General features: G+C 36.0%; 1 protein-coding gene across 3 annotated transcripts; it reads left to right on the plus strand.

Moving 5' to 3' along the window:
• Positions 1–27572, plus strand: LOC121328170 (T-cell surface protein tactile-like). 3 transcript variants are annotated; one of them, XM_041272718.1, is made up of 14 exons: positions 1–79; positions 5528–5872; positions 7361–7485; positions 11788–12001; positions 15896–15960; positions 16994–17081; positions 17212–17388; positions 19592–19710; positions 20235–20385; positions 21294–21409; positions 21630–21771; positions 24535–24864; positions 25966–26080; positions 27375–27572. In XM_041272718.1, exons 1-14 carry the CDS (start codon positions 19–21, stop codon positions 27469–27471), a joined length of 2145 nt encoding a protein of 714 aa, XP_041128652.1. In that variant the 5' UTR covers positions 1–18; the 3' UTR covers positions 27472–27572. The 3 variants fall into 3 exon arrangements, with proteins under 3 accessions (XP_041128652.1, XP_041128653.1, XP_041128654.1); XM_041272719.1 differs by lacking the exon at positions 25966–26080 and having other exon boundaries at positions 27375–27450; XM_041272720.1 differs by lacking the exon at positions 25966–26080 and having other exon boundaries at positions 24535–24667; positions 27375–27450.
• The last annotated feature ends 339 nt before the right edge of the window (positions 27573–27911 follow it).

Raw genomic sequence — 27911 nt, forward strand, 5'->3', positions numbered from 1 at the left:
TGCTACAATTGGGCAGACATGTCTATCAGAAGAAAGATAGTCTATGCTGTTTCTTTGCTGTTAATATGTATTGTTGAAGGTAAGTTTGAACAACATTTATGGAAATATTTTTATATTTATTCTGCTAATGATTAGCCTATTTGTAGTTCCTTAGCTGTTAATGTTTGATAACTATAATTCAATCACTGTTGTAGCAAGAAATGTAATAATGTAAGGCCTTCCTGATTGAAAATCCAGCAAGTTACATACAGCCTGTGCCTTGATTTTCAGCTAGTTCAGAAGACTTGGTGCTGATTCAAGAGCTGGTTTAGCTGGTCCAAGAAAAGAATTATACTTGGTGTCCCTAATGTACACAACTGCTAAATGTTAGTAACGTTATTTTTTCACTAACAAAACTTATTTTCAAAATTAATTTTACTAGTTTCTTTTTAGTACTAAAACATCTTTAAAAAAGTCTAGTTAAATAATAATAATAAGTAGTAGTATTGTTGTTTTTACGTTCTTACTAATGCTGTACTAATGTTGATTTTAAGTTCTCTTATTTTAATATTTCATTAATGAAAACTATCAAATTTGACCCACTTGGAAAAATGGTACAGCATTTCAATTTATATAGTACATGACAGAAAGTAGGGTTCACACAACCTTCTGATCACTAATTCTGGTCATGTAGTTTCAGTTTGTATAATACTGAGAGCAATGTATTCAAAATACTTTTTAAAACAATGAAGTGTAGGTGCCTACTTCTAGAAAAATTGTTCATCCCGTTGTAGCACAAATATCTCAAATCATTCAAAATGTTATTTAGAATAAAAATCTATTATTAGGTATTGTGATTTCATGATCAGTGTTCTAAATTCAATGTCGAAATTAAATAATTTCCAATAATAAAACAAAAAAATATCATTTTTAAAATCAGTCCTATCGGTGAATAAAACTTATGAAGAGTGCTGAGTTAAAAGATTACCTCAGGTCAGAAGGGTATAGTGACTATTTTGTTTGACTACAAAGTTGCAGTGAAAATACATTGTGATTATATAATTATGTTAATTAAAACAAAATAAACCCATTGTAAAATAAGTTTAGGTTGCTATTGCTATGATACTATATTGTATTATGATAATTGAGTGAAGCTCTTTTCCGAACAAATACCTTTATTACGCTCTTTGACACAAGAAATATTAAAAACAGTGATTTATTGCACTTATACAGTAAAATATAGTACTTTTCGAATTTTGCATCAGCGTGGATGAACCTAATTAACTAAATTTGTGAAAATATTAAGGGCACACTGTTTATTATTTTTCAATAAATTAAACTAAAGAAAGAACTGTAATAAAGTCCTTTCTTAGTAAGTCAGTTCGCTTCCCATCTATATGCAGAACAATGGAAACATTAGCCCTATTAGAATTATTTTCTGCAGTAAAGATAGACAACGCTCTTACCACATTGTGTGAACCCCATCCGTTTTGTTTAAGTAGCTTTAAGCTGTCATGTCACTGTTCATGCATATATTCAGGTTAGGTTTCTTCTATTGCTCTGTTCTGTCTTAGTTTGTGGTTATGCTTAGACATTGTTCTCTTCACTTCCTGTAATGACGGCTAGACAAGGTTAATTCTCACATTTTCTAATTTTGGTGGTGGTGGTGGTATTTGTCATACTGTTATGGGTCCTTTTGTTTTGATTTCATACCTTATATATTTCAGAAGGTATATGAGACTTGTGAAAATATATGTTTTCCTGTAAGTGTAAAACTCTTGCAGAGTTTGTATATTATAATTATAACCTTCTAATGCTGCAGTTGCCTGGACAGACAGCTAAACTACGGAACCAATAGCAAAATCAATCACCATAGGTTTGTCCTACTCAGAGCTAGTAGTTGAGCTGGCTCTGCTGGTTTTGCTTGACCTGATCTTGTGCCCTGTTCCAAATGCAAGAAAAATGACTTTCATACAGTGTTTTCTATTCACAGTCAAACTGTTTAGTATCACTCCGAAGGGACAAAGCAATGCTTAAATTAAGCAGAGGGTAGTTCATCAGTTTACAAATAACCTGGCAAAAACACACATTTTGTTGATAGAACAAACATTATGGTTTTGTCGTGGAAATTGAAGCATACAAGTATTCATTAATATTCTGTAAATGTAAAAAAATTAAATAAAACAAAAAAAACTTCCAATCTAATCATATAAACAGTAGTGGGTCTTTATACCTCCTTATTCTCTGAGTAAATCATTTTACCGTATCTTGTTTTATGCAATCAGTGGGTAACCATTCACCCCTGGGGGGAAAACGCCAGTATAATTAATTTTGAGTTAAAATAGACCTCATCATTATAATGAAAAACACAAAAAAGCTGTAAACATACACAAAGAAGTGTGTACTGGGTCATACGTTTTTTTTCAGAACATTTCAATACTGTACAGCAACTTACTTACATTTAAGCCTAATTGTGTTTTATTATTCTCAATATATTAAATGGGATGGAAATCAGTTTTATATATAAATAAATAATAAAGAGAGGGTTTTGAAACCCACAGTGATATTATGAAGCGTTTTTTCCCCATTGACTCCCATTATACTCTAGGTTATTTCAATGGTGTGATAACACCGTGTAACAATTTTTTTTTTTTTTTTTGGTTCCTGGGTAGTAAGTGTTATTTCCTAATTGCTTATGCCTCAAAAGTATAGAAAATGGCTATTATTCCCCATAAACTTTGCTTTTGTGACCAGGACGGTGATATTTTGAAATGTACCTATTTTCCAGAACATTCCAGATAGATTTAGTGCTGAGTAAACTTGGAGTAACTTCTAGAACTTCTAGAACTTTCCAGTAATATAAATAGTAGTATAAATACAGGGGCCTTAAGCCCACCAGTTCAGTTTAGTTCCAGCTGCCTAAGTGGATACATATCTGCATTTTTCTGAGATGGCATCAAGAGGCTGCAAGCATCCGGCAGACTCATTTTGCAGCCAATTTATCAAGACAAGAGCGAAAAAGTACTCCGTGGAAGCATCTGCTAAGATGTGTGAGGCCTACAAGGCATATTTCGGCATGCCTGTGGGGGATCAAGACAAATCCTGGGCACCTCATTTCACCTGCGAGCACTGCAAAAAAACTCTGGAAGGTAAGATGGACAATTGTTGCTCGGAATTTTATGTTATAAAATTTGTTAATTTTTAAAATTGTAAAAGTTTTTAATTTTAAAATGTTTTACAATTTTCAATGTTATTGAAAAAATATATCATATATGAAAAATGTTGCGAGAATCTCTTACACATTAGTCATGGGTGAAATAAATGTATTTTTGTAGGATGGTACAGAGGGGAAAAGAGAGCCATGAAGTTCGCTATCCCAAGAATTTGGCGGAAACCCACTGACCACTCAAGCAACTGCTACTTCTGCATGGTGGACCCTTCCAAACGTCGGACTGGCAAGAATGCACCTGCTATCACGTATCCGGACCTTTCTTCATCCATCGCCCCGTGCCACACTGCCATGAGCTTCCCGTACCCACTCCTCCGGAGAGAGAGAGCAGCCGTCTTTAGAAGAGAGCAGCAAGTCAGAGAGCGAGGAAGACGTTGTAGATCCAGATGACAATTTCAGAGGTGGAGCTGAGGAGAGAAACCCATACTACCCCAACCAAAAAGACCTCAACGACTTGATTAGAGATCTTGGTCTCACCAAGTCCAATGCCGAGCTTTTGACGTCTAGGCTCAAGCAATGGAACTTGTTGGATGAAAGTGTGCAAGTCGCAGATCAGAGGAAGCGTCACCAACCTTTTTCCAGCTTCTTCACCCGTCAAGATGGACTCTGCTTCTGCCACAATGTGACCAGTCTGTTCGAGGCAATCGGAATCGCCTGTAACCAGAATGAGTGGCGCCTCTTCATTGACAGCTCATCCAGGAGCCTCAAAGCCGTGCTGCTCCATAATGGTAACAAGTACCCGTCTCTTCCCCTGGCTCACTCGGTGCACCTCAAAGAGGATTACAACAGCATCAAGACCTTGCTCAATGCCTTGAAGTATGATGAGTACGGCTGGGAGGTCATAGGAGACTTCAAAATGGTAGCATTCCTGATGGGTCTCCAAGGCGGTTTTACCAAGTTTCCCTGCTATCTTTGCCTTTGGGACAGCAGGGACACCAAGGCGCACTACCACAGGTGGGACTGGCCACAGCGGACCGAGTTCTCTGTGGGGAGGAACAACGTCAAGTGGGAGCCACTGGTGGACCCCCGGAAGGTGCTGATGCCACCACTGCACATCAAATTGGGCCTTATGAAACAATTTGTCAGAGCTCTAGATAAGGAGTCGGCAGCCTTCAGGTACCTTCAAGACTTCTTCCCTAAGCTGTCTGAGGCAAAGGTCAAAGCCCGTGTCTTCGTCGGACCACAGATAAAGAAGATCCTGGAGTGCAATGAATTCCCCAAGAAGCTCACTAGTAAGGAGAAAGCGGCTTTGAACTTTGAACGCCGAGACTACATTTGGGGGCTGATTCGTGAAAGTGATTTACAGTATAATTGTAAATCTCGAAAAACTACTCACTTCTAAATCTTTTGTAGTCATTTTTGTATTACTTTAGTATAAATACATATGTTGTATTCATATATTGTTTTTTTTCTGACTTTATGTGAACGAAAAGACACAAATTCGCCCGTTTTCTCATTGGAAATAGGTAAATTTCAAAATATCACTGTCCTGGTCACAAAAGCAAAGTTTGTGGGGAATAATAGCCATTTTATATACTTTTAAGGCATAAGCAATTAGGAAATAACGCGTACTACCCAGGAACAAAAATTGTGTTACATAGTGTAATAAGTGTTCAGTCAGGGAACTCATACAATAGATAGAATATTTCTTACACATTAGACACGGTAACACATTTATGCGTATTATACGTTCTTGGATAAAGATTTAACATATAATACATCTGTGGCCTTTGGCCTCACCTCAGGGAACCCCTGCCCATATATTTCCCACTGATAAGTGGAGAGGCTGACTGAAGGGAAGCCATGGGCAGGGGGCAGGATAGCTGCCCTCCCCCTTAGATGAAGCCAAAAAACAGGTGGAGGCTGGGGAGAAGGAGGCAAACTCTAACTCACAGCGGGGAGGTAATGGATCAGGTAAGATCTAAATCCTTTCCTTGACAATCATTGGACAAGTAATTACGTTGTTAGAGATAAGGTACTGCTATTTCACGATTGACAATGTCTGGTTATTGAGACTTAATAACTTGATTTGATTGACTGATTAAAAGTGAGTTCCCAGCCTGCACCACTACTTTGCTTAATGAGAGTGATATTAGCAGGTTTGACTGTTCAAGAAGCATTGAACCTCATATTAACTTAATTGGTTCAGTTTTCTGGAAAACAAAGTGTACAGTTATCAGCTGCTAACTTTACCAATGGTTTAGTTCAATATGAAGTTTTAGTGTGACTGCATTTTCCATCCCTTAACATTAGCCTTACTTTGAATCACGTAAAACTGATTTTGTTGTCTTATGTTTTTAATTGATCTTGCTTTAAAAGGTTCACCTGAAGACTTTCTTGAACATGGAGTCGTATATGCTACTGTGGGCCAGAATCTCACCCTAAACTGCTCTGTGGATGACAATGAACTAAAGGTTTCTCAAATTCAATGGGAAAAGACCAACAATAGAAAAAAAGAGATATTAGTGGTGCATAACCCACAATTCGGGACTGATGGTAAACTTAAATCTAGCTTTGCACCTCTACAGAATAAAACATCTGGGCAACTATATGGTGCAACTCTAAGTTTATACATGCTGCACATGTCAGACAGCGGTCAGTATTGCTGTGAAATTGTTACATTTCCGAAGGGATCAATTAAGGACATCACAAATCTCTCCGTAGGTATGTTAATCCCTCTTTAACTTGTTATTGGCACCTGGAAGCAATGCATATCTGTAATTCAAGTAAACGTGTTTCAACAATGATAATGTTTCTGGTGTTAATAGAGGTATTGTAGGAACATAACAGGTTAATATAGTCTCTATGACAGCCAAAGAGATAAGGAGTGTAGTTTTGTTGTTGTTAGTGTTTCAACGGTCTTTAAAATTGTACTGATCCTGCAAGTCTGTAACCAGGATATGAGAATTGAGTGAGACTGGCTCAGTTCCTATAGCAACACTAATAGGGTTGAGACCCGCTGAACAAAGGAGAGAGCAGGAATTAACAACTGAACTGCACTGCTAATAGCATCCAGCAAATACTCACATCAGTGAATAATGAGAAAATGGAAGGCAGCATGTAACAGCTGAAACTGCAAACTCTGAATAATAATAAAAAACATCAAATAATTAATAATCTTGAAGGGACTTACAAAGAACTTCACTACCTGGGATAGTCATTATAGAAAAAGACAACCAATGATTAAAGACTCAATTAATAGACTGAATTGATCTACCAGGAATTGGTCAATTTTACAGGAAGAATTTATGTGATGTTAAACAATGCCTGAAAAGGGACACGCTCTGCGGAATCATTACACAATGCATCAGCCATGCGAAATAAATTGAGTATTCCCAATTAAATTAAAGCATAGAGATTTACAGAATGGAATGGAAAAATGTGTATTTGCAGAAAAGTTGATAGTTGTGTAATGTAAAAGCATGTATGTTATATTTAGGGGTTTTTTTAGAAAAAAAAAAAAGACTAGTTTTAGTCTTCCATGAAAGTGAATTACCAAATAGCTACAATAATTACAAGGCGATCTATGAACTTGAATAAGGGGTGCTGAATCTTATTCCCCTTAAAGAACAGATGAATGGGTGTTAAAATATTTTTCTGGTGTGATTCTGAACTAAGGATATATTTTTAACAACAGACTGATAAAGAATTGACTACAATTTTGTAATATCCTGTTAATTAGAATCCATTGAATTTATATTAATTTATTTGCTAAAATGTTGATAAAATGTATACAAGATATAACGGTGTTGTGTGTTTTATTGTGCAATTGTTTACTTTACGATCTTGAGCTCGTTTGAGAGAAATTTGTAACTAAAGCCCCTTTCACATTGGCACTTCTACCTGGGTGCGGACCCGGGTTCTATCTACTGGGGTCACAATCTTGTGTAGTGTGAAACCACATACCTGGGTGGTACCAGGGTTAACCCGGGTCTCAGAGACCTTCATGCCTGCATGAAAGGGGCTTAACAGTGCTAACTGAATTAAACCATTACATACATCAATTACTTATATTAATTGGGTATCAAAACACCAAAACGCCCTACAGTACATTTTCTAAAATAAATATAATTGCTTAATAATGAAATTTACAACACTGTGTTGCTCTAAGTGGGCCCTAATGCAATTTTTTCGTAATAAAACCCCTTACAGATGTACAAGAAGAGGAGCTTTCATTCACCACTGTTGATGCACAACTTAACTACGAAATACAAATACAATGCTTGAAAAACATGACTGGGATCATGCAATCTGGAATGGTTCTCGAGTGGGTTGTGGTATGTATTTTTACCTTATACTGTATAATATCAGCATATAACTGCAGCTGGGATAAAAAAAAAAGAGAATAATATTTAGAGGTTATAGTGAATTGAATTATTAATACTAGAACAATTGCACAGCCGAAACGTTGTACAATTAACAATTAGGATAAGTCAAGAACGGACAACCGCGTATCTTTCGGACACACAGAGTAATTTAAACTTTAAAAGTGAAAAACGCCAAAATGACTGCTGTGGTGGTTCTAGTGTTAAAAAAATTTACATCCACTGTGTGGGGTGCAGTTGTGTATAGGTTAAAGTACGCTATCAGTGTTCTAAATCAATGAGTTTGGAATGGTCAACACTTTTTAGGAACTTGTATATTTTACAATGAAATATCATCAATAGCAGCAATATAGTTAAGTAGAACCTTGGTGTATTTCGGTGGGCCCAAGTTGGGCCCCCCCCCCCCCCCCCCCCCCCACCCCCCTCCCGATCAGACAGTCAGTCTGTCAGTCACCCTACAGTCACAGTGTAGCCAGGTCACCGTAGCCAGCTTCCTAATTCTCGTCTTGCTTTTCAGTTTGCTGCGGTTATCCTCGCAGACTTGCAGACTCAAACTTAAAACAAACCTTGGTTTCAATGACTAGTCATCTGAGGCAGCTTTTGTTTTTATCTGACCCAGATAAAGAATTTTTCTCTCCTTCTGGCTGTCTTCCTTCAACAAATAATCCACCGTAAAAACTTTAAAAGAAATTCGCCCGTACCACTTCTCCTCCATTTGACAATGCTACTGCTTCAACCTCTAATTATACAGCTGTGCCCACTGCCGTTCCTCTTCACCGCCCTAAACGCATTAGACCTCAGGGTGATTCTCCAGCGTAACTTTCTTTTACAAAAATTGGCCTATCAACAAACTTGAGAAAGCTCTTTTCAAAAAAGGATTGCCATAAAAGCAAGGCATGATTGGGCTGCTTTATCTGTTTCATATTGCAGTTACATAATGACCGAACCTGTCTTTCCTCCTCAAAGCAGAAATCCAAACTAGTCCATTCAGCTCTGCCCCTGCTACATTGTAAGCTTTTCTCTCCTCTGATTAAGCAAACACAACTCCTCTGTTTTCAATTTCATCTTATCCTTCCTCCGATTTGCTTTATCAGATTTTTGACAATATCAAGCAACTCATTCAACCTCTTTCAACCACAATTTCTACAGTATTTGATCACCTGGATGCGCTTGATAACAGAATCAATGGCTTGGAATCAGCAGCCATTTTATCCTCATCAGGGACACCAGCAGCAGAGCGTGCCTCTCCGACTGCTTCAGTAACGCCCACACCTGCTCTTGAGCTACCAATCTTCACTCTAGCAACTGCTTTTAGTTCAGAATCCTCCTCTGTTTCAATAGTTCACTGCCACTCTATCTCTTCTCAACTGAGACACAATATCATTGAAGGTAAAGATGCTAATTTAGTTTCAACACTTACTGGAACTTCAGAATTTCTGGATCACAGCGGTACCATTTTTTATGAATATCATAAAGCTTTTTCAGCCAAAGTAGCATCTTGGTTAGCATTGGACAATACACTGATTGACTAGTCTCAACCTGATCAAGATTTCTTTAAAGATTCTTCAGTGGTCTCCATGCTAATGTTGTGGAATGTGTGCTTCCACTGCCCATTTTACCTCTCTGTGTCCAAAGGCAGCCTCCTCTTCAGTCTCCTCATCAGCCTCAAATTATTCCCCCCTTGCTCTCTTTTTTTAGGATTTGTGTTTCTCAGTTTCTTCTATTCATTCTTCAGCTCCACCTGATGGAAGACCCATCATATATTACGTTGGCAGTCAGCTGTGCAATAATTTAAATTCCTCATTCTGCATTTCCAAAGGATGCTGTTTTTTTTTACATCTGTGCAGTTTATGTGGTGATGCTCATTCACATTCCATCTGCCCTCTTTCATCTAAATGACAGCCCCTCTAGCTGAAGCACTCCTAGAACTCAGGTCTCTCTTGTCGGCTTCTCAGATGTCTGGCCTCCAGAAATCAAAAACTGTTCTCCTCAGCTTAAATCCACAGCCTTACTTGATGTACTCCCTACGGTCATTGTAGTCTTTGAGGCCCATTTTCACAAAAACCAAAAATCTTAATCTCTTGTGATAATCAATCTACTGTTCATATTATTAATAAAGGTTGTTCCTCTTCCCTTCTAATTATGCAACTTCTTTACCAGCTAGTCTGTATTTCAGTTATCAATAAGTTATTTTGAAAGCCGAACACCTTCCAGGTATCTTTATAGTTTACAGATCGCGCAATTCAAACGTCCCTCAGCTCAAACCTTTCCCTCTACCCATCCCTCCATCCAGAGAACTGGTTTTCAACTAACATTTACATTTGCAATCTTGTCTTCAGCTCATTCTACAGCTGTTCTTCCTCCCTAATTGCATTCTCCCATTAATTCTGTATAAGTGCAGCAACATCAGCAGCTAACCTTAAAATCAACCAGTCCTTCCTAAGCGGCGGAATCTTACATTCGCTCTTTTCTTCTCTATATTATTCCACCAAACAAAGTATTGATAGCTTGCCTAGAGTTGGGTAAGTACAGCTGGGGGGGGGGGGGGGGGGGCAAGATCCCTGGCCCTATGTGGATGGGAGCCCTACCCCTTTGTATAAGTGTGCACTATATTATTTGTATTATTTCCATTATAATTATGGCTGTTTTGTTTTGATAATATAACTGTATATATTGGGTTTATTAATGTGATATGTTGTTATCATTATTATGATTTGGGTCTGTGTATTTAATTAAATATTATGATGAACTGCATTATTTTGGGTTAGCTGGCAAGGATGGGGTTAACTCCCCATCCTAACTGAATGATTGTGGAATGTGACAGGTGGCTAGGAGTTAAGTGATTGCCAACTGTGTAATTAACTCCTAGCCACCTACTATGTAAGAACCCAGCTAGGAGTAGGAGTGGAGCGTAGTTAGGAGACAGCTGGAGAAGCCGAAAGAGAACTTGAGAACCCGAGTAGATACTCATTTCATTTGATTTATTTGTTCCTGTGTTGTGTTTTGAAACCCTTTTGTTTGGCCTTCATGCCATTTTGTTTTGTATTTGAAAAGTGCTTTGTTTGTTTTACTTTTATTCATTTAATAAATACACTGCTATGGCAGTTTAAGCCCCACATTTTCCTGTGTATCCGTACTGCTTCCTGGTCTGTGACATCACCACTACAGCCATCCTGTCACACCCTCTTTATGTGTTTATTTCTTATTCTCTCTTCCAGCGCTTTTGTTCTCCCTGCGTAGATCGCAAGGCTCCCCACGCAGCCTCTGCGTGTCAGCCGAGTCTGACCTCTCTCAACTAGATGACTCAGTAAGCCAGGGAGCCCTTGGTTCAACCTCCTATCCTTCCTTAGTTTCCTCTTGGGGAAATCCTCGCTTCCCAGCCTTGGAGGTCGATCAGTTTGGCCTCACCTCAGCGAGGGCAGTTTTCTGAGTAGTCAAGGGGAAACTCCTATTCTGTTACTAAGTCACAAGCACTTTGTCTTTATTCAGTAATCCCTTTTTCAGGCATGGCTCCTGGCTTGTGAAATAATAGTGACATAAAGAGTATAATGAATTCTACAATTGTTTTTTTACATGCAAGTAAATGGCAGATGCACCTTGAAAATGCAGCCATCTGTGTCCCTAGTCACAATTAGTCATCAAGTGAGATAAAGATCTCAAGCAGTTTGAATCCATCAATATAGGACAAAAGGCTGCCACATTGAGAATATCTTATCAGCACTCCCATGAAGAGAACATTTTATTTCCTGTAGATTTAAATCTTTATTCCAGTGAATATATCAGGGTTGAGTAGCTTGCTTACAGGCATACAAGACAAGCCTCTAATCAGCAAAGCAGTAAAGGCTTGGGTTTCTGGCAGTACTTTGGACAAAGTGGTATTACTAATGGTATTGTAGGATCTGAAGTCTCAGGGTCCAGAATCAGGCCAGCCTGGTGAAGGACTAGCACAGCCTGCTTATAGCTTTCACAGGTTGGATCCAAGTCTGGCTAGGTTGTAAAGTAGCCAGAATTTTTATTATGTTTGTAAAAACTCTCTTAGACTAAAAATTGCATTGCAATTTTGAATAAACTGCTAACCCACGCAAAAACATTCCTTTTTTCCCCCAAGTTTTGGGAATATAACCCATAGTCTTTGAATTAACACATTATTTTAATCTTACAATAGGTGCCAAATTCTTTAGCGCATACACCTGGAACAGTGATTATGCAGCCAGACAGCCATATTTTTGACATTTTGACATTGTGTTGTTTTAGCAAGGCAATGGAACTGAAGAATTAATCGTAACATCCAACGGGACGAACAAGATTGATAGCAACCTTCCAACATATAAAGGTCGTTACCAACTGAACAGCCATTATTCACTGATTGTCAAGTCAGCAAAAACTGTTGACCATGAAAGAGTATTCATTTGTAAGATCAAGTCACCTTATAGACATCTCAAGAGCAGTTCCAGAGTTAAAGTCTTTGGTAAGTCTTATATTTCTTTATCCATGTTGTCACACTATCATTTCTTTGTCACTTAACATACTGATAGCCTTTTTAAAAGGTGTTCAATAAATCAGGGGTGTTTTCAGCCATGAAAAATGATGAGGCACTTGCCCAATCTAGAAAACAATTGCTACCCGTGCTGGTTTAACACCAGAACCATACTTGTTTGTCTGTTTATTTTGGCCACTGTGCTGTTTTGTCAGCTTTGTGAAAGTGCTTTGTTTAAATCTTTTATTTATTGTTAAAACTCGCGCACCAGTGCATTCAACCACAGTACAGTGTCCGGTCTCTTCCTGGTCTGACGTCACCACAAGTCATCCTGTTCACATGCTCTTATAATGCAAATGCATAATTAATCATCGCAATCATTATTCATTTTATTTGACTACTTTAGCAAGGGTGAAGTCTTTGTTTGATGAAACAGTTAGTGTTGTAGCTACAGCCTCCAAGCAGGGAGGTTAAAGCGATCATCACTGTGGTTTTAGGAATGTATAGGCAAAAAAATAATTGAGCTTATTGTGTCATTATTATTTTTCCATGATTAACTTATGAAACTGAGATGGTTCAATGATGCTTTTTTTCATTCCAAAACTGACAAACTAAATTATCTGACAGACTCGATGCAAAACAGCACACAACATGTACTGTCTCCCTTACCAATTCTGCATTCATAGCAAGATTGCATTTGCTGAAAATAATTGTGAAAGCTTATAATTAGGTCTGTCACTCTATTAAAAATTGATCGGTTAATTTATGGGCTAGTTGATTACTCGGTAGATTTAAAAAATAAATAAATAAAATAAAAACCCAATGGGGAATTTGGTGTTTTTAAAAGCATTTTTTAAAATTATTTTTATTTTAGTAAATGTAACACATTTTTACAGAACAACCATTCTTTTGGGTCACTGTCAGTCATATACCTGAAAACACAAGGTAGCTGAGCTGCGTTTCCATCATCGGTTGTTTAATCTACCGTTACAGTTATTTCCTTGGCTTCCTGTACTTCTGCTTTAGTTCATTTTGAATCTTGTAAGAGGTACCCGAGAAGACTGTGGGTATTAGCAAGTGATTGCTTAACATGCTGTCATAGTCAGAAATCAGAGAAAGTAATTCCACATACATACCTCTATTTGAGGAATTGGTGCATCCATCGTGCCCTCTGAATGCCAGTTCTTGTTTGCCAAGGTAAACAACAGAATCAACAGCTTCTTGTTATGTATTGTATCCCTATGCTTCTGCTCATCCAGTTGAAGATCAATCCGGATTTGTCCAAAAGTTTTGAGTGTAACAGTGGCTCGCAAGTGACTTTGAGAACGCTCATGTTTTTGTGCTGACTTCGGTAGGCATGCTAGATTGCTGTAGCTAGTGCTGTTTGATACTGCCCTCCCTCTACTGAACAAAAGATGGTTCCAGCAATATACTTTTTTTAAATTGATAGCTACCGTTAAGCCACGGATACTTTCATAATTAGAATGTTGGAAGTGGCGAGTATATCCCTTCCCTTCCTGCACCAGTTTTGTTATTTATGGTGTATTTTTAACCATCTACAATTTTTCTGAGAAAGTTCTTCTTCAAAATTGATTCGTAACCAAATCGACTACGATGTCTCCATTATCTGATGACATTTTTATGTTTTAATAGGTAAAAATTATAATTCTAAATATTACTTTGAAGTTCTCAATATAATTTCCCAATAACAGTCTATAATATTAGCAATATTGCACAAACTTCAGCTATTGTTACACCGCTTACCCTAGCATATTTATGTCCCGCCTTTGCTCACTAATGATTGGATTTCAAAACCAGGGCAGATGTTTGACTTTCCCATTGCATAAACCTACTCAAAACCTTAAATTGTTTATGTCCCGCCTCCGCTCACTTACGATTGGACTGCCACAGAGAAAATGCAGATTTCTATTGGCTGATTTTATTTAATATAAAAAAATGTAATTCTGCACGATTAAAATTAAAAAAAAAAAAAAAAAATCTGTGATCACCTCTTTAGTTAAGAGCATAAGAAAGTTTACAAACGAGAGGAGGCCATTCAGCCCATCTTGCTTGTTTGGTTGTTAGTAGCTTATTGAATCTCATCAAGCAGCTTCTTGAAGGATCCCAGGGTGTCAGATTCAACAACATTACTGGGGAGTTGATTAATTGGTCCAATTAATCTGTTAATAGGAGCAGCTCTACTTACAATACAAAGTGAAAGGTGTTTAATATCATATCAATGTTTACATAGACACCACACACCTGTTTTTACTAGGCTATAATATAAATCCTTCTGTATTTTATTGCACACATTTTGTTGTGATTATTTTTTATTTGTTTAAATCTTTTATTATGTTATTCATTGTTTGCTTGTTTCTTATTTCTATGGTCTGTGATGTCTGTATGGTCTTTATATTTTTTCATTGTAAAAGCTTTGGGATATTATATTGTATGTAAAAACGGCACAAGTATTAGGCTAATATTGTCAGTTTATTTGATTTCATTTTTATTTTCGGCCTGCAGTTGCAAGGTCTTTTATCGCTTAGCATGCAGCAATCTTATTTATTCAATTGGACACATGCTAGTCGTGTGTATGCTATATTACTTTTCTACTTTGTGAACGAAATATCTTTATTCTCCTTCAGTTTAAAATAGTCATTGAATCCTAACATTTTTTTAAACATTATACTAGATATTTAGTGTACGTGAAATAGCAGGTTTTTATTTTTTATTTTAAATGCTTAAAACAGTTATTGGGATCATTTAGGAGAAGTGAATAGTCAGATTGTTTTCCAGATGGTTTCATGTGGGAACATCCAGCATTAACATTTTGGAAAATCCAGTATTGAACCAAATATAGCCTTGCAGCCAGATAATATTTCTTAACAGGCAATGATAGCCCTCCTAGTTTAGAGAATGAGAGCCCCCTTATTTATTCTGGGCTGGGAACCTTCCATAGAAAAATCTACCCAACAGTGAGATTGGCAGCATTTTCCAGTTCAGCGTGCACCGTTAGTCCACCTTGCGTAACCCTCTAGTCCACTCACTATTTTCTGTAGGAGTCAAACCCTGTTTTAAATTACACAGATGTTAGATTTAAACTCAGCTTTTGCATTTCTTCCCTGGCTTTAAGTTTAACCATTGTTCAAACAATCTTACAGCCCACTTACATACTTCTCAAAAACCGATCACTTGCAATGATATTAGGTCTGCATCTTTTTTAGGTTTGGCAAAACTATCGATAACTTACCTCTCCGTTTCTGCAATGTGAGACAATTGGTTGAACTAAATGTAACAAAAGAGCAAAAACCAAATCCAATTACTAAATCATCATCATTTATTACACTATGTGACACAATTTTTGTTCCTGGGTAGTAAGTGTTTGCTTTTGTGACCATTTTCTAGCAGGACACAAAGTTCTGCATCACATTCCCTCTGAGCTTGTAATATACTAGAGTTTCAATACAACTAGGGGTTAAATTCTCATGGAATATTTCCCGGAGTCCAACCATGTCTCTCCGATCCATTTTCTAATTCATTGTAACATTTCATACTCATTAAGCTTATACATTATCAGGTAGTGAAACCGATATCTTGTTTCAGGTCTGCCAATAGCAGTGACTTATAACTTGGTTTCAGCAGGTCTTAACACACTGCTCAATTATCTATTGGGGACCCTACTGCACTGTCATCAGAATCACTTGGGCGAATATTTTATGCTTGCACTTGAATTTGCACTGTGATCAGAATACAGCCCAAAGTGCTGAATCATTTATGACCGGTACACAACATATTTCACTATGTATTTGGCTAAAACATATTATATGGAAAGTAAAGCATGCTTTATTGTGCCAAAATAATATTTTTGCCTTCTCTTTTTTGTAGGCCAATCAACGAAACCTGAAATAATTTTCAATTACCAATATAATAACCTCCATACTTTAAGGATGGTAAGTATTTTAGTGATGTGGAAAGAAATGCAGTAGGCTGAAGTTTCAGTCATGATATTACTGTTTGGGCCCACAACACACTCTATAGGCCTGCACTTTCTCAGGACTATGTGGCAGCAGATAATCACAGTGCTCCTCCAGGTCTTTTCGTCAGGTTCACAATTGTGAGTGGTCCACTTTTCCTTTCCCCAGTTCTAGCATGTACTGGCTGCACTGTACAGTATTAGAAAGCAGCATCAACCTAGAAATCTGTCTGTGTTAACTTCATTTTTTATTCCATTATGATCCTACACAAAGGGGAAATACATAAATATAATATGTTTTTTGTGTAAAAGAGAAACGATAAAAAATGCATTGCTATCTGAAATCAAATGAACTGAAGCTACAATCTTGTAAATGTGCCATTGTATTACAGACTTAATAAAAGTGCAAATCCAATGGAAGTGAAATATAACGTTTCTGTTTTGCAAGACAAATAATACAAATATTACTAAATGTACTATTTAAGAACACAGGATATACAGTTCTGGCAATGTCTAAATCAGATTGGCAGATTTTACCCAAACTCAAGTCCAAGTAGATACCATAGTCCATGGCTTCAATGAAAGTGAAAAAACAGCATCCACAAACTTGAATTTAAAATTTATCTAGAAACTTCAGGTGCATTCACATAGTATTCCAATTCCAATCCCAAAAGAAAATAAGATAGTGACAGACAAGTTGAAAAAGTCACGTGAATTGAATAATCTAGCTAGAAAAAATAAATAGAAATCATCTTTGTTGTATATATATAATATTTTTTATTATTTGTGCATTTCTCCTGAGGGATATATACTGCATATATACTTTATTAACTGAGTGTCTTTCTCTTTTCAGTACAGTCTCTTACAATCATTAAAACAGTAACTCGTACAAAGCCAAAGAACTGAAAGCTTAAGTGCAAATTTCAATTTCTGTAGCACTGCACAATCTTACAGGTCACAGTTGATGCATATTTGTGAAAATGTCCTCTGAATTTTTTTTTTTTTTTTAGACTGGTACTTGTCTTATTAGGAATGCATTTCCCAAACCAAAGCTCACATGGTACATAAATGGACACCTTCTACAGGATAAGGAAAGAGGTACTTTGTCTATTTAAGTATTATCCAGTTTTTAGAATTTATAACAGTGCATTAAATCATGTTCTCTTCATGGATAATGTGTTTGTCTCATGTAAATCTAACACAATTTCATTGTTGCTATTCAATTTAGGAGCTTCGATACAATCTGAAGTGTCCAGAGATGTTGAAGGACAGTACCAAGTGAAGACTACTTTGCACTTACTCATTAACCAGTCAAAGGGAAATCAGTCCTTGTGGTGTCAAAGTGTGTTTATTCATCAGAACAAAACATTGCAGAACCAGTCTGAAACAATGATTGTCCTTGCCTGTAAGTAAATAGCAGTATGATGTACAAAAGTATCTTAGAAAAGTGTATTTTCCAAAACAAATACAAACAACACCATAGTGTAAGGTCATTTCAAGTCCATGAGAATTCGTCCCCCCACAGTCACTACTGTCGCTTTTGCATCTCACTCTGGTTAACTTCACAAAACAAGAAAGCTGTCCAAAAAAAATCCCAACATGACATGAGTTGCTCTCGCAGTCTATTACCAACATATTACATTTATAAAGCCCCCCACCCCCCCCCCCCCCCGCTCCAGGTGAACCACTAAAAACAGTCTCATCAACAACAATAGCTTGTTGAAGTGAACGATCAACAGTTTCTATGTGGTTACACAGTCAACATCTTAAAAGCACACACACATATTTATATTATGACTCTTAAAATATGTACATCTAGTAATTGGGGCAAATTGTCAGAGGGGGGGATTGTCGGGATTGTCGTGCACCCGGTTATTTCAAAGTGTATACGTCTCAAGAAGCACATCACACATACTTTGCTTGGTGCCTGGAACATTCTGTGGTTTATCTTGTTTTATCTTATCTTGTGTCAGGTGTAGATGTCAAGAATTTTGTTATGTTAACCTTGATGGGGGAAAGGGAAGCAGATGTTACCTAGAGGCTCAAATGTGCTTGCTCCCTCTCTTGCTATTTAATCATGCAGTGCAATGCAGCCTAAATATGAGCACAGAAGTCATGTAAGCTGAATGTAAATGAATGCTTTACAGAGTGACTCTTTTGTTCAAAACAACATCAGCTGAGACACTGAGGAGACGCTCTTCATACTCTATTCAAGCTACCTTGTTCCTTGCTGTTCGTACAATAAAAAATGGGTTGATTTAAGGAATACTTTTGTCAAGACTGCTTCAGAAAAGGAGCCGTACACAGGTATAGGACAAATTACAGTGTATATGTAATTATGATACCTCAACAAATTTCCCCATTATACTCTATCTTGAATGAATGCAGTTGATGAAAAAAATCTATATTTCATTTAAGCAATAGAACCAGAAGAGGGCTTTACCATCTGGTAAGGCTCGTCTTGTGCTGGTAAATATCCTGAGCCAAAGGCAAGGGCTTTTAACATAATGAAAGGGCCTTAACAGATGTAAAGCCCTCTTTTGAGAGTTCTATTGCTATTAGGAAATGGGTATGTTAAAAAAAAGTTTTTCGGTTTGTTTTTTTTGTGATTTTATGCAGCACTGGTTGCTAATGAATATAAATGTGTTCTTCTATATTCCATGAGTAATGCAGTTTACTCTGAATTCCATCTGTGGTCTTAGTAGCCTTTAGGCTTCATTATCCCAGCGGTGGACTATGACTCTTCGTGGGTATTTCCAATAGCCTAAATAATACCACAGTACTAAATAAAAATCCTCTACTTGCATGGAGCTGTTCTTCAGTTCAGGTACCTCATAAACAAAAGGGAACATGGTTTGTGAACTGTTTGTAAAACATGTAAAAGAAGAGTAACGTTAACATTTTAATTTTTTATTAGGGTTTTAGTGCAGGTTTGTGTATATAGTTACTGTTAGATCCCAAAATGTATTAGCAAAAATAAAAACACATTTTAGTAATTAAAAATATCCAGTCGTCTACATGTGTTAATGCTGATCCTGTTGTTTGTTCAGTAGCTTGTTCACAATGTGTTCATAAAGTTTATTCAAAGCCTTGACTTTGATAAGAGAAGAGAACACCATGCCTGTGTTGTTATGATATGCTGAAATAAAGTTGTTGAAAGTTATCAAACTGCATCCAGTGGTTTGAGTTCTCGTCATTCAAACAGGAGACGAGGTGCTATTGTGCTTACACTGTTGCTGCTGATAGCAAACCATATTCTTATTTTTTTTGTTTAACTTGATTTACTTAATACATTTAAATAGGTAGATTGAATGTATATAGGACTGCAAGGAAGCAGATCTAGTCTTCATTGACAGATAACATTCAGACGGCATAATCGAGAGTACAAAGAAGATCAAATGCATGAATACTGTATTGATGTATTTTCCTACGGATTGATTTGGAACAGTGATTAAACATAGTTTGAAGGTCCTTTATCAGACATTAGGGACCTCATACTGACCAATCAGGTTAAAGGAACACTAATCAATTTTTCAATTTATTGTTTATGCTGTTTATACAGTCTATGAATATAGAGACACTAAACAAACACTTACTCTTTTTTTCAGATCCTGATCTATCCATAGAAATAACACAACCGACAACTTTTATAAAAGAAGGGGACGATGTACAAATCCAATGCAAGAGTAGCCTTCCAGCAGATCAATATGTGTTTTGGTCAAGCAAAGTAAGACATAAAACAGTTCATTGCAGCATTATAACATAGTTATTGAACAAATGGCTGTGTAGTTACAATGCAACTGCATGTTCAATTACAAAACATTACACCGTTTTTACACATGTTGTTAAGCACAATGGAACCACATGCACAATTACATTTGAATAATAATATCCCTCACCTTTAAAGATGTAAGCAATCATTGGCAAGCAAAAAACGGCCCATAAATGCTGGTTCTTGGGTAATCGTGTTATATTGTGACCTTTCAACTCTTTTGTCTGCTTCATGCTAAAGTATAGACACAAGTGAAGCCCCCAAGTCGAAAGGTTACAATATCACATGATTTCAAGCAAGCAGGTTGGCTTCCAATAACACAGAGCAATAGATAAAAGGTATTTGAAAAAATCTTGGAACCGGTTGGATTTTAATCTTGGAGCCGGTTGAGTTAGGATTAGATATTAATATATATATATATATATATATATATATATCATTTATTTTACTGTGTTCACATTTGTTTTCTTTACTTCCAGAATACATCTAAAATCTACAGCAGTAAAGATGGCAATCTGAATTTGAGACAAATAACAAGACACCAAAGTGATGCATATGTTTGCAAGCCTGAATGGTCAAACTTTGATTATTTTAAAGAACGGAACATCACAATACCAGTTCTAGTTAACTGTAAGTATTGCAGTTGTATTAATTTAGAAATTGAGCTCAATATGTTGAGTTATAATAGTAATAGCTGGAAACTCTTCAAATACAGCTGCAAATATACCATATGATGTGGAGGTACATCTTTGCAACAGTAAAGAAGAGACTGGCTAGGGAGTTAACTCCCCCTTCAAACTTTAATCCGTGGCAGCTACCAATAATATTCAAGCCAATATTCTTGCCAGTCTCTGCTGTACATGTTGAGTTTACAGTCTTCTCCCCATCCTCCACATAATCTCCGGGCTCCTCGGCTGGGTTAGCCATCGAACCTCTTAACTGCCTCTCAGATGTATATCAGAGGCAGCACTGAGTGCTTTTAAAGGCGGGGTTGCAGAATAAAACAGGTCAAAATGCTGTAATACATGAATCAAAATAGTTTTTATATTTCAGGTTTTCCTAATTGAAACTGTAGACCCAATTAAAAGGTTGAAGCTAGGGTTCATGAAAGGATAATGAGTAAGCAAGGTGCTGGCAGTAAACATGAATGATTCCCCTCACGCTGCAAACGTACCTAAATCCTGAATCTGAACACCCTTTGCCTTTCAGCCTTGCGCTGTGTTGAATTGTGCAGTGATTGTGAGACTAATGTCAACGGAAGTCTCTTATTAATATTACCACGACTTCCGAACTCATTTAACCTAGTCAGAAGTGTCAGACCTAGGTGTCAAGACGTGAACAGCATGGCAGGCTAGTGAGTTAGCCTCTGCACAACCTAACTCTCGTTACTCATGAAACTTTACTCCAAGAATATGTGCAAATGTTCTGTAAAGTGTGGAAGTGTTGTGCAACACAATAATAAGCTCCATACCCTCTTTAAAAAAAGAGAAAGGTTTCATGAAAACCAAACCTTATTTAATTTTTGTTTTGCTCTCTAGACATAGATATCATTCAATGTGATCGTAGTAGTCCAGTTGAGGTTGAAGCCTACAGTCATTTACAGATTAAATGCTTCTCACATGCTTCAGAATCTCCAGAGTACATGTGGATACAGGTAATATTATAATTCCACAAACTGTATATTGGATAAATCTGACATGCCTTAATCACCATTTTGGTATTTGCATAATTATATTATGTCTATAAAAATTCCCCTCTGTAAGTTCAATTGTATGTACTGTAATTCAAACATACTGTTTTTTCTTGTTCAATGTAAAGAACAATTTCAAATCTAAAACTGTATATAAATAAAATGTTGTATTTTTTTCTGGCAGAATAATTACACAGTTTCAAATTCCAGTACTCTTGATTTTGAAAAGATGACAAAAGAGAAAACCGGAATCTACAAAGTGATTGCAACAATTCCAGGAATATCTCTTCAGAGTCACGCTGAAATTGTTGTAACTTTAAAAAAAGGTAACTGATTATATTACAAGCTTGAAAAAGAATTGACCAGAATCAGGTTTTTTGCAAGTGATAATAACTAGAATAATGTACACCACTGAAGAATGAGAAAAAGGCAATGGTCACTGGCAACAGTTTCTTGTTTGCATTCAAAGCTGATGCCCTTTAATTCAATCTGGAGATGGCACGCCCCGCCCCTGTGTGTACTATATTATTTGTTGCATTATTATTTAAAACGTATTGTTTATGTGTATAAAAACACATTGTTTTTATTGTTAATGGTTTTGCAGCATGGGTGGGGTTAAACTTCTCTATCCATGCTAAACCTGTACAGAATGTGACAGTCTCCAGATTGATTCATTTACTGTCTGGAGATGGTCACATGTATATAAACCCGTCGCTTTGGCTGATTGAGGTTAGTGTGTTCAGAGGTGAGAGTCAGGAGATGAAGTAAAAGAAATACAGTAAATCATAACAATTGCTACCCGTGCTGGACTGTCTGTTTTGGCCACTGTGCCGTTTTGACCTTTTATTTTGTTTATTTATTATTAAACGTGTGCAAGGGGCGATATCAGTTACCCCAGCGCTGTCTGTGTGTCAATCTCTTTCGGATCTGACGTCACCACCAGCCATCCTGGTCACATAGTCCCTTACTGTAGGATTCAATTCCAATTATGAAGCTGCTATCCTTTATCAATTATCAATGTTGATAGTACAAAAAAAAACATTATCACCAGTTATCATTATCATAGCTGCTATTTTTTTGCCATGTATTACTTCTTAAAAGCTGCTATAAGGATCATTACAATTTAAGCCTGGGGCTAGTGAGTAAATGGTGACGGAATCATTCAAAATGAGATCACATCTTCTCTAAAGTAAATGCAAAGCTTATACTACTTTTTACACCCTGACCTTCATAATGCAACACAATGCAAAACAAAAGGGCATCTAAACTGTTTCCCTGGTTAAAATTATGGCCATTATTATGCCACTAATGGGAGGTACTACGACCTCTGGCTCATTTGTATGGATACATTTGCTGTATCCTATCAATTCCCTCTTAAAGATTCTTGTCACAGGACCGCATCAGACAAGCTGACAAAGGACTGCAGTGCATACCCGACAGAATGAAGTTGCACTGTTGGGGATAAATAAAGCAGCTCAGTACTTTCTCTGTTATTTTAACTGAACACAAAAACCCAGTTTATAATGTGATGCTTTTTCAAAGGTCTGCTCCTGCACGTGCCTGTGGTACTTTTTTTATGCAAAATCTGAAAATACAAAATCAAGTTACAGAACAAGAAACCTTTTTTTCAAATAAACAGTTGTTCTTGTTACAATAACTTCTACTGATATTTACCTTTTTTGTATATCCTGTATGGTTATATACTGTAAGACAATCAATTTGTTAGAAAATGCAATTGCAATCAAATAACAGAAGTATCAGGTAGCAGCTTTTCTTGGAGCTTGCTTTGCATATGAGTGATAATTAGGTCAAAGCCTTCCATTTTACAAGAAATTGTTGTTCAACGCTGAACCTTGCGGTTTAAAAAGTCCCTTTATATCAATCTCAAGTCTGACACAAGCTACTGTGGTCTGTGACACCAAGCTGAAAAACACAGAAAACCATTGATGTAGACTGTTGTCTTCTTTATTGTGTTGTCATACACAGTATGAGACATTTCCCCTATAAAACAGGTAAAATGCTTAAGAGAGATTAGAAACATAGAGCACTGAATTTATGCGTGAAGAGGTGTTTAACAAACCCTTTGTAACTCAACATTGCTTGCCGTGAGAAGAACACTGAGCACACACCAAAGTTGTAAGAGATAAAAAGTCATTGTATTTTATATCTCGCTCTTAATTGTACTGTAATTCTTGATATACAAATGTAAGTCGCCCTGGGTAAGGGTGTCTGCTAAGAAATAATAATAATAATAATAATAATAATAATAATAATAATAATAATAATAATAATAATAATAATAAAAAGACAACATACTGTCCGCACAGCTTAATGTTTGAGGTTCTGCAGTTGCTGGTCTGAAGTTGGTGGCACCATTACACACTTCAAGTCAAGCTAAATGCCAGAGCATGGTCTTCTATAGATGTAAAAGCTGTCTTAAATCCCCTTGTGTATATAGGAGTCAACTGGTTGTTTGCGACTCTCAATGCTATAAACACAAAACTCAATTGCAAATTCACTGAGAAATATATTTTAAACTGCATACCGGTACATACAGCACTGCCATCTTGTGGTTTGTTTATGTGTAACTGCTCACTGAAATGAATGCTAGCAACATAGTTAAAAGAGCCTATTAATTAAAAACCTGTTACCAAACACATTGTTATCTTTTTTATCTATGATTGTATGACATTGTTCTTTTTAACATACTACTTTACCCATAACCTCAAAACACTGTGTAAACTTATAAGGAATTTATAAAGAAGCAACATGTTGTAATTATACAAAATTCTAATACAAAAACGTGTTGTAGGTGACATTTTAAACAAAATGTTCACCATATGAATCCCCTTACTTAAAATGTACTTAAATGTATTATAGACTGCACTAGTTGCTTGAAAAGTTGCCAGATGTTACATGGTGTTACATTAGGACAAGCAGAAAGTTACGGCTAGTGCTTTCCTAACTGGTATAAGACTGAATCAGCACACTTAATAAAGCACTGCCTTAACATTGGTCTAAATGACTGTGGTTCTACTAAAGATATATATATGTATATATATGTATAATAATTTGTATATTGTCTATAGATGGCATGACCCCTTCATATTCAAACTCAACCACTTATCCTGACGTGACCCAGGACACAACCAATTCCACTGAGAGAAGTGAAGAAACAAGTCGGTATACTAACACCACCTCTCAGACCCAAGAAACCAATTGGTATGAGAGCACAAGTTACAGTCCTGATGTAACCAATGAACATGCCTACACAAACTCTTCTGATGGAGAGCCAAGCTGGGATAGCAGCACAATCTCTTCTACTGAAGGACCTCTGTCATATACTGAAACAAGCTCTACTTCTCAGTACTCTGAGGATTTTAATACAACTGACCCAATTAAGAACTCAACAGATACAGGTACGTATAATATTGTATATCACCAGTCACTATTATAGTTTATATGTGGATTGTTTAACCTTTGGAGAAAAGAAAAAAAACATACATTTTGCAGCAAAAGTTATGTACTTTTTAGTAAATAAACCATATCTGTTAAAATAAATGTCCTATTTTATGTGTTTTACATCATTATTTAAAAAGACATTAACATCTTTTTTCAACCACTGAAAAAGATGAATTTCTGAAGTGAGGAAGTTTGTACACTAGAGACTTGCAGCTGTAATTTCTGTCCCCTGTGAAACCGATTTGCTCACTCATTTAACTCAAAACTTCCACAGTTTCAGAGGGGGCAGATATTACAGTTGCACATCCCTAGTACTTATTTCCTAAACCAACTTCAGAAATACAGCTTTGTCGGTAGTTGAAAAAATACATTTGTTTATAAGTCTTTTTAAATAATGAAGTGAGAAGAAACAAGTACAGAGAATGATAGAGAATGCAGGTACTAACAGTAGCATAGCCAGGCATGAATATTTGGGTGGGCAATGAATAGTTTTTTCAAAATGTGTTCTTAGGCTATATATGATTATGTGAAAGCTACATGTTCCACTGCATTTCCTGTAATTGCTACCACCCATGAGGAGAAACTCATACTGTATATATATATATATATATATATATATATATATATATATATATATATATATATATATATATATAAAAAAGAACCCAAAAACAAAGATAAAGATTGTAGATTTATCACTTGGCATCAAACTAAGAAAAACCTGTTTGAAATTTCATGCAGGATATGATTGTAGTACAAGGTTCTTTCTTTGATGCCTGGAGATGTGGAACTTCAGTTCTATGCCTAATGTTTAAGCCACTGTGATAGCTCAAGATTACATGTATCTCTGATGGCTTCAACTGAGTTAGCCTAAAAAGAGAGTAAACTCCCTGGTCCAACTGAAAACCTCTAATGTCCTGACATATATCCTGTTACCTTCAAACACAAAATATTGCTGATTTATATTTAATGCTCTTAGATTATGTGCTTATTTGATTACTCATTCTAAAATAATAAGTTTTTAACAAACTGTTTTTTATTTTTATCATTTGTTTCAGGTGATGTGAAAAATGCAGAGAATGGCAGATTAAAAGGACTTGTCATGCTGCCTATAGTGGTGGTATTTGTAATAATAATCATCTTTATGATCAGAAGATTTATTGAACAGAAGAGGTAATATATATATATATATATATATATATATATATATATATATATATATATATATATATTTTTATATCACACTCAGCATATCTCATACATCATTAGAGATAAAAATGTGTAAAAGCTGACTGTAGAAGCAGCTGCACTCAGGCAGTGCTGCAGCAGTTTTCTGCTCTTTAATCATGTTTAAACACACCATTAATATGGTGCAAACTCTCCTTGCAAGTCAAACCCATTAAACCTCAATGAGCCATACTGCATAAAACTCAAAAGTCATCTGTTGGACAGCATTGGCCTAAATAAAAGATCCCTCCATTGGGCAACAAAGCCCTTAGGCTAATATTATGGATTTATTTTGCTACTGTAGAAAGGGATGCCCTTAAATTATCAATTGGTGTAGTATTGTGGTTTATTTTAGAAGAACGAATTGTGTCTTCATACAGACAACTGTCCACAGTACATGCAGCCCAGGGATCAGTTCAGACTCTACAACTGCAATAGTGCTGGATTTTGAGATTTACATCCTAAACATTAGATCTCTGATTACAAATTAGAGGTATAAAGTATTGTTGTTTGATAACTTATTAGCTAAAAATAACTTCTCTAATAATAAAGAACAAAAACTGTGTCATACATTGACTAGCTCACCAGATTAGACTTTTTTATGTTAACATTAAAAGAAAGTCAGAAATGGATGTACATTTGATGTGTATGACTAGGTTCTCTTGTTCACACTTGTTCTTTCATCTTTTTGAGTCTCTTTCCATGAATTCAGTGCTTGATTTTCATTAAACATTAAAATTGTAGCAGAGCAATGTTAGGAACGAGTTAAAACACAATAAAACTAAAACAGCTAGTGTTTGTTAAAATGTTCTACAATTGTTTTTTTTTTAATAATTTAAATGCAAACATAATTAACCAACCATTTTTTTTTACTTGTTTTAAGCAATGTACCAGAGCTGTTGAACAAGAAAGAATTGACAGCACAGAGATATATTCTTAAATGTATAGTAAGATTAATGAAGTAAGATGTTACCCAATGATAGATGCAGGTTACACAGGTAAATAGAAAGTACAGGTTACCCAGATACCCAGATAAAATATTTCCCCCAAATGCCTAGATTGACAATACCCCACTTTCACAGGTGCAGTGCAAGCTATAACATGTCATGTGACTTGTTTTGAACCAAATAAAAGACCAGAAAAAAAGTCAAGGGTGGTATATGTTTAGTGGTAGATGTATTATCACTTTTCAAAATTCTGAGCTGTGTGTATGATTCTTTTTTTTTTTTTTTTTTTTCAGACTGAATGGACCACCGCCTTTTAAACCCCCCCCTCCACCAGTGAAGTACAAACCCATTGTGCCACATGATATAATAGAAATAAACAGGATTGGTTGATGTGATTAGAAGAACCTGTCCTTTTGTTACAGGAGCCTTTTTAACTAGAAATTATGTGAGCAGTAATGACTGGACAGCTTTTATAGTTTTTTTTTTTGTTGTTGTTGTTGTTATTTAATTTTTATAAATTTTTTTGTTGTCATTTTTTGTTAGATTTTGTTAGTTTGCAGTTTAGATGTTGAAAAGCCTTAATCTTTTTTCTAAAATATAAAAAAAAAAAAATATGCTTTTGTAGAGTGCAAAATTGTTTAAATGATTTATTTGTATACTAGCATTTTTTTGAACAGTTCATAATAAAAAAAAAACTTTTTGTATATTTTATAAATATTCTGTATTTTCATTAAAAAAAAAAACATTTAAAAAAATGATCACACATAAAAAAAATGTATTCATTTCTGTAAATAGAGCTTATTGAAAGCAAAAAACGAAAAGCTCCCCCC

The sequence above is a fragment of the Polyodon spathula genome, chromosome 15, assembly GCF_017654505.1.
Source record: "Polyodon spathula isolate WHYD16114869_AA chromosome 15, ASM1765450v1, whole genome shotgun sequence".
NCBI classification, from domain to species: domain Eukaryota; kingdom Metazoa; phylum Chordata; class Actinopteri; order Acipenseriformes; family Polyodontidae; genus Polyodon; species Polyodon spathula.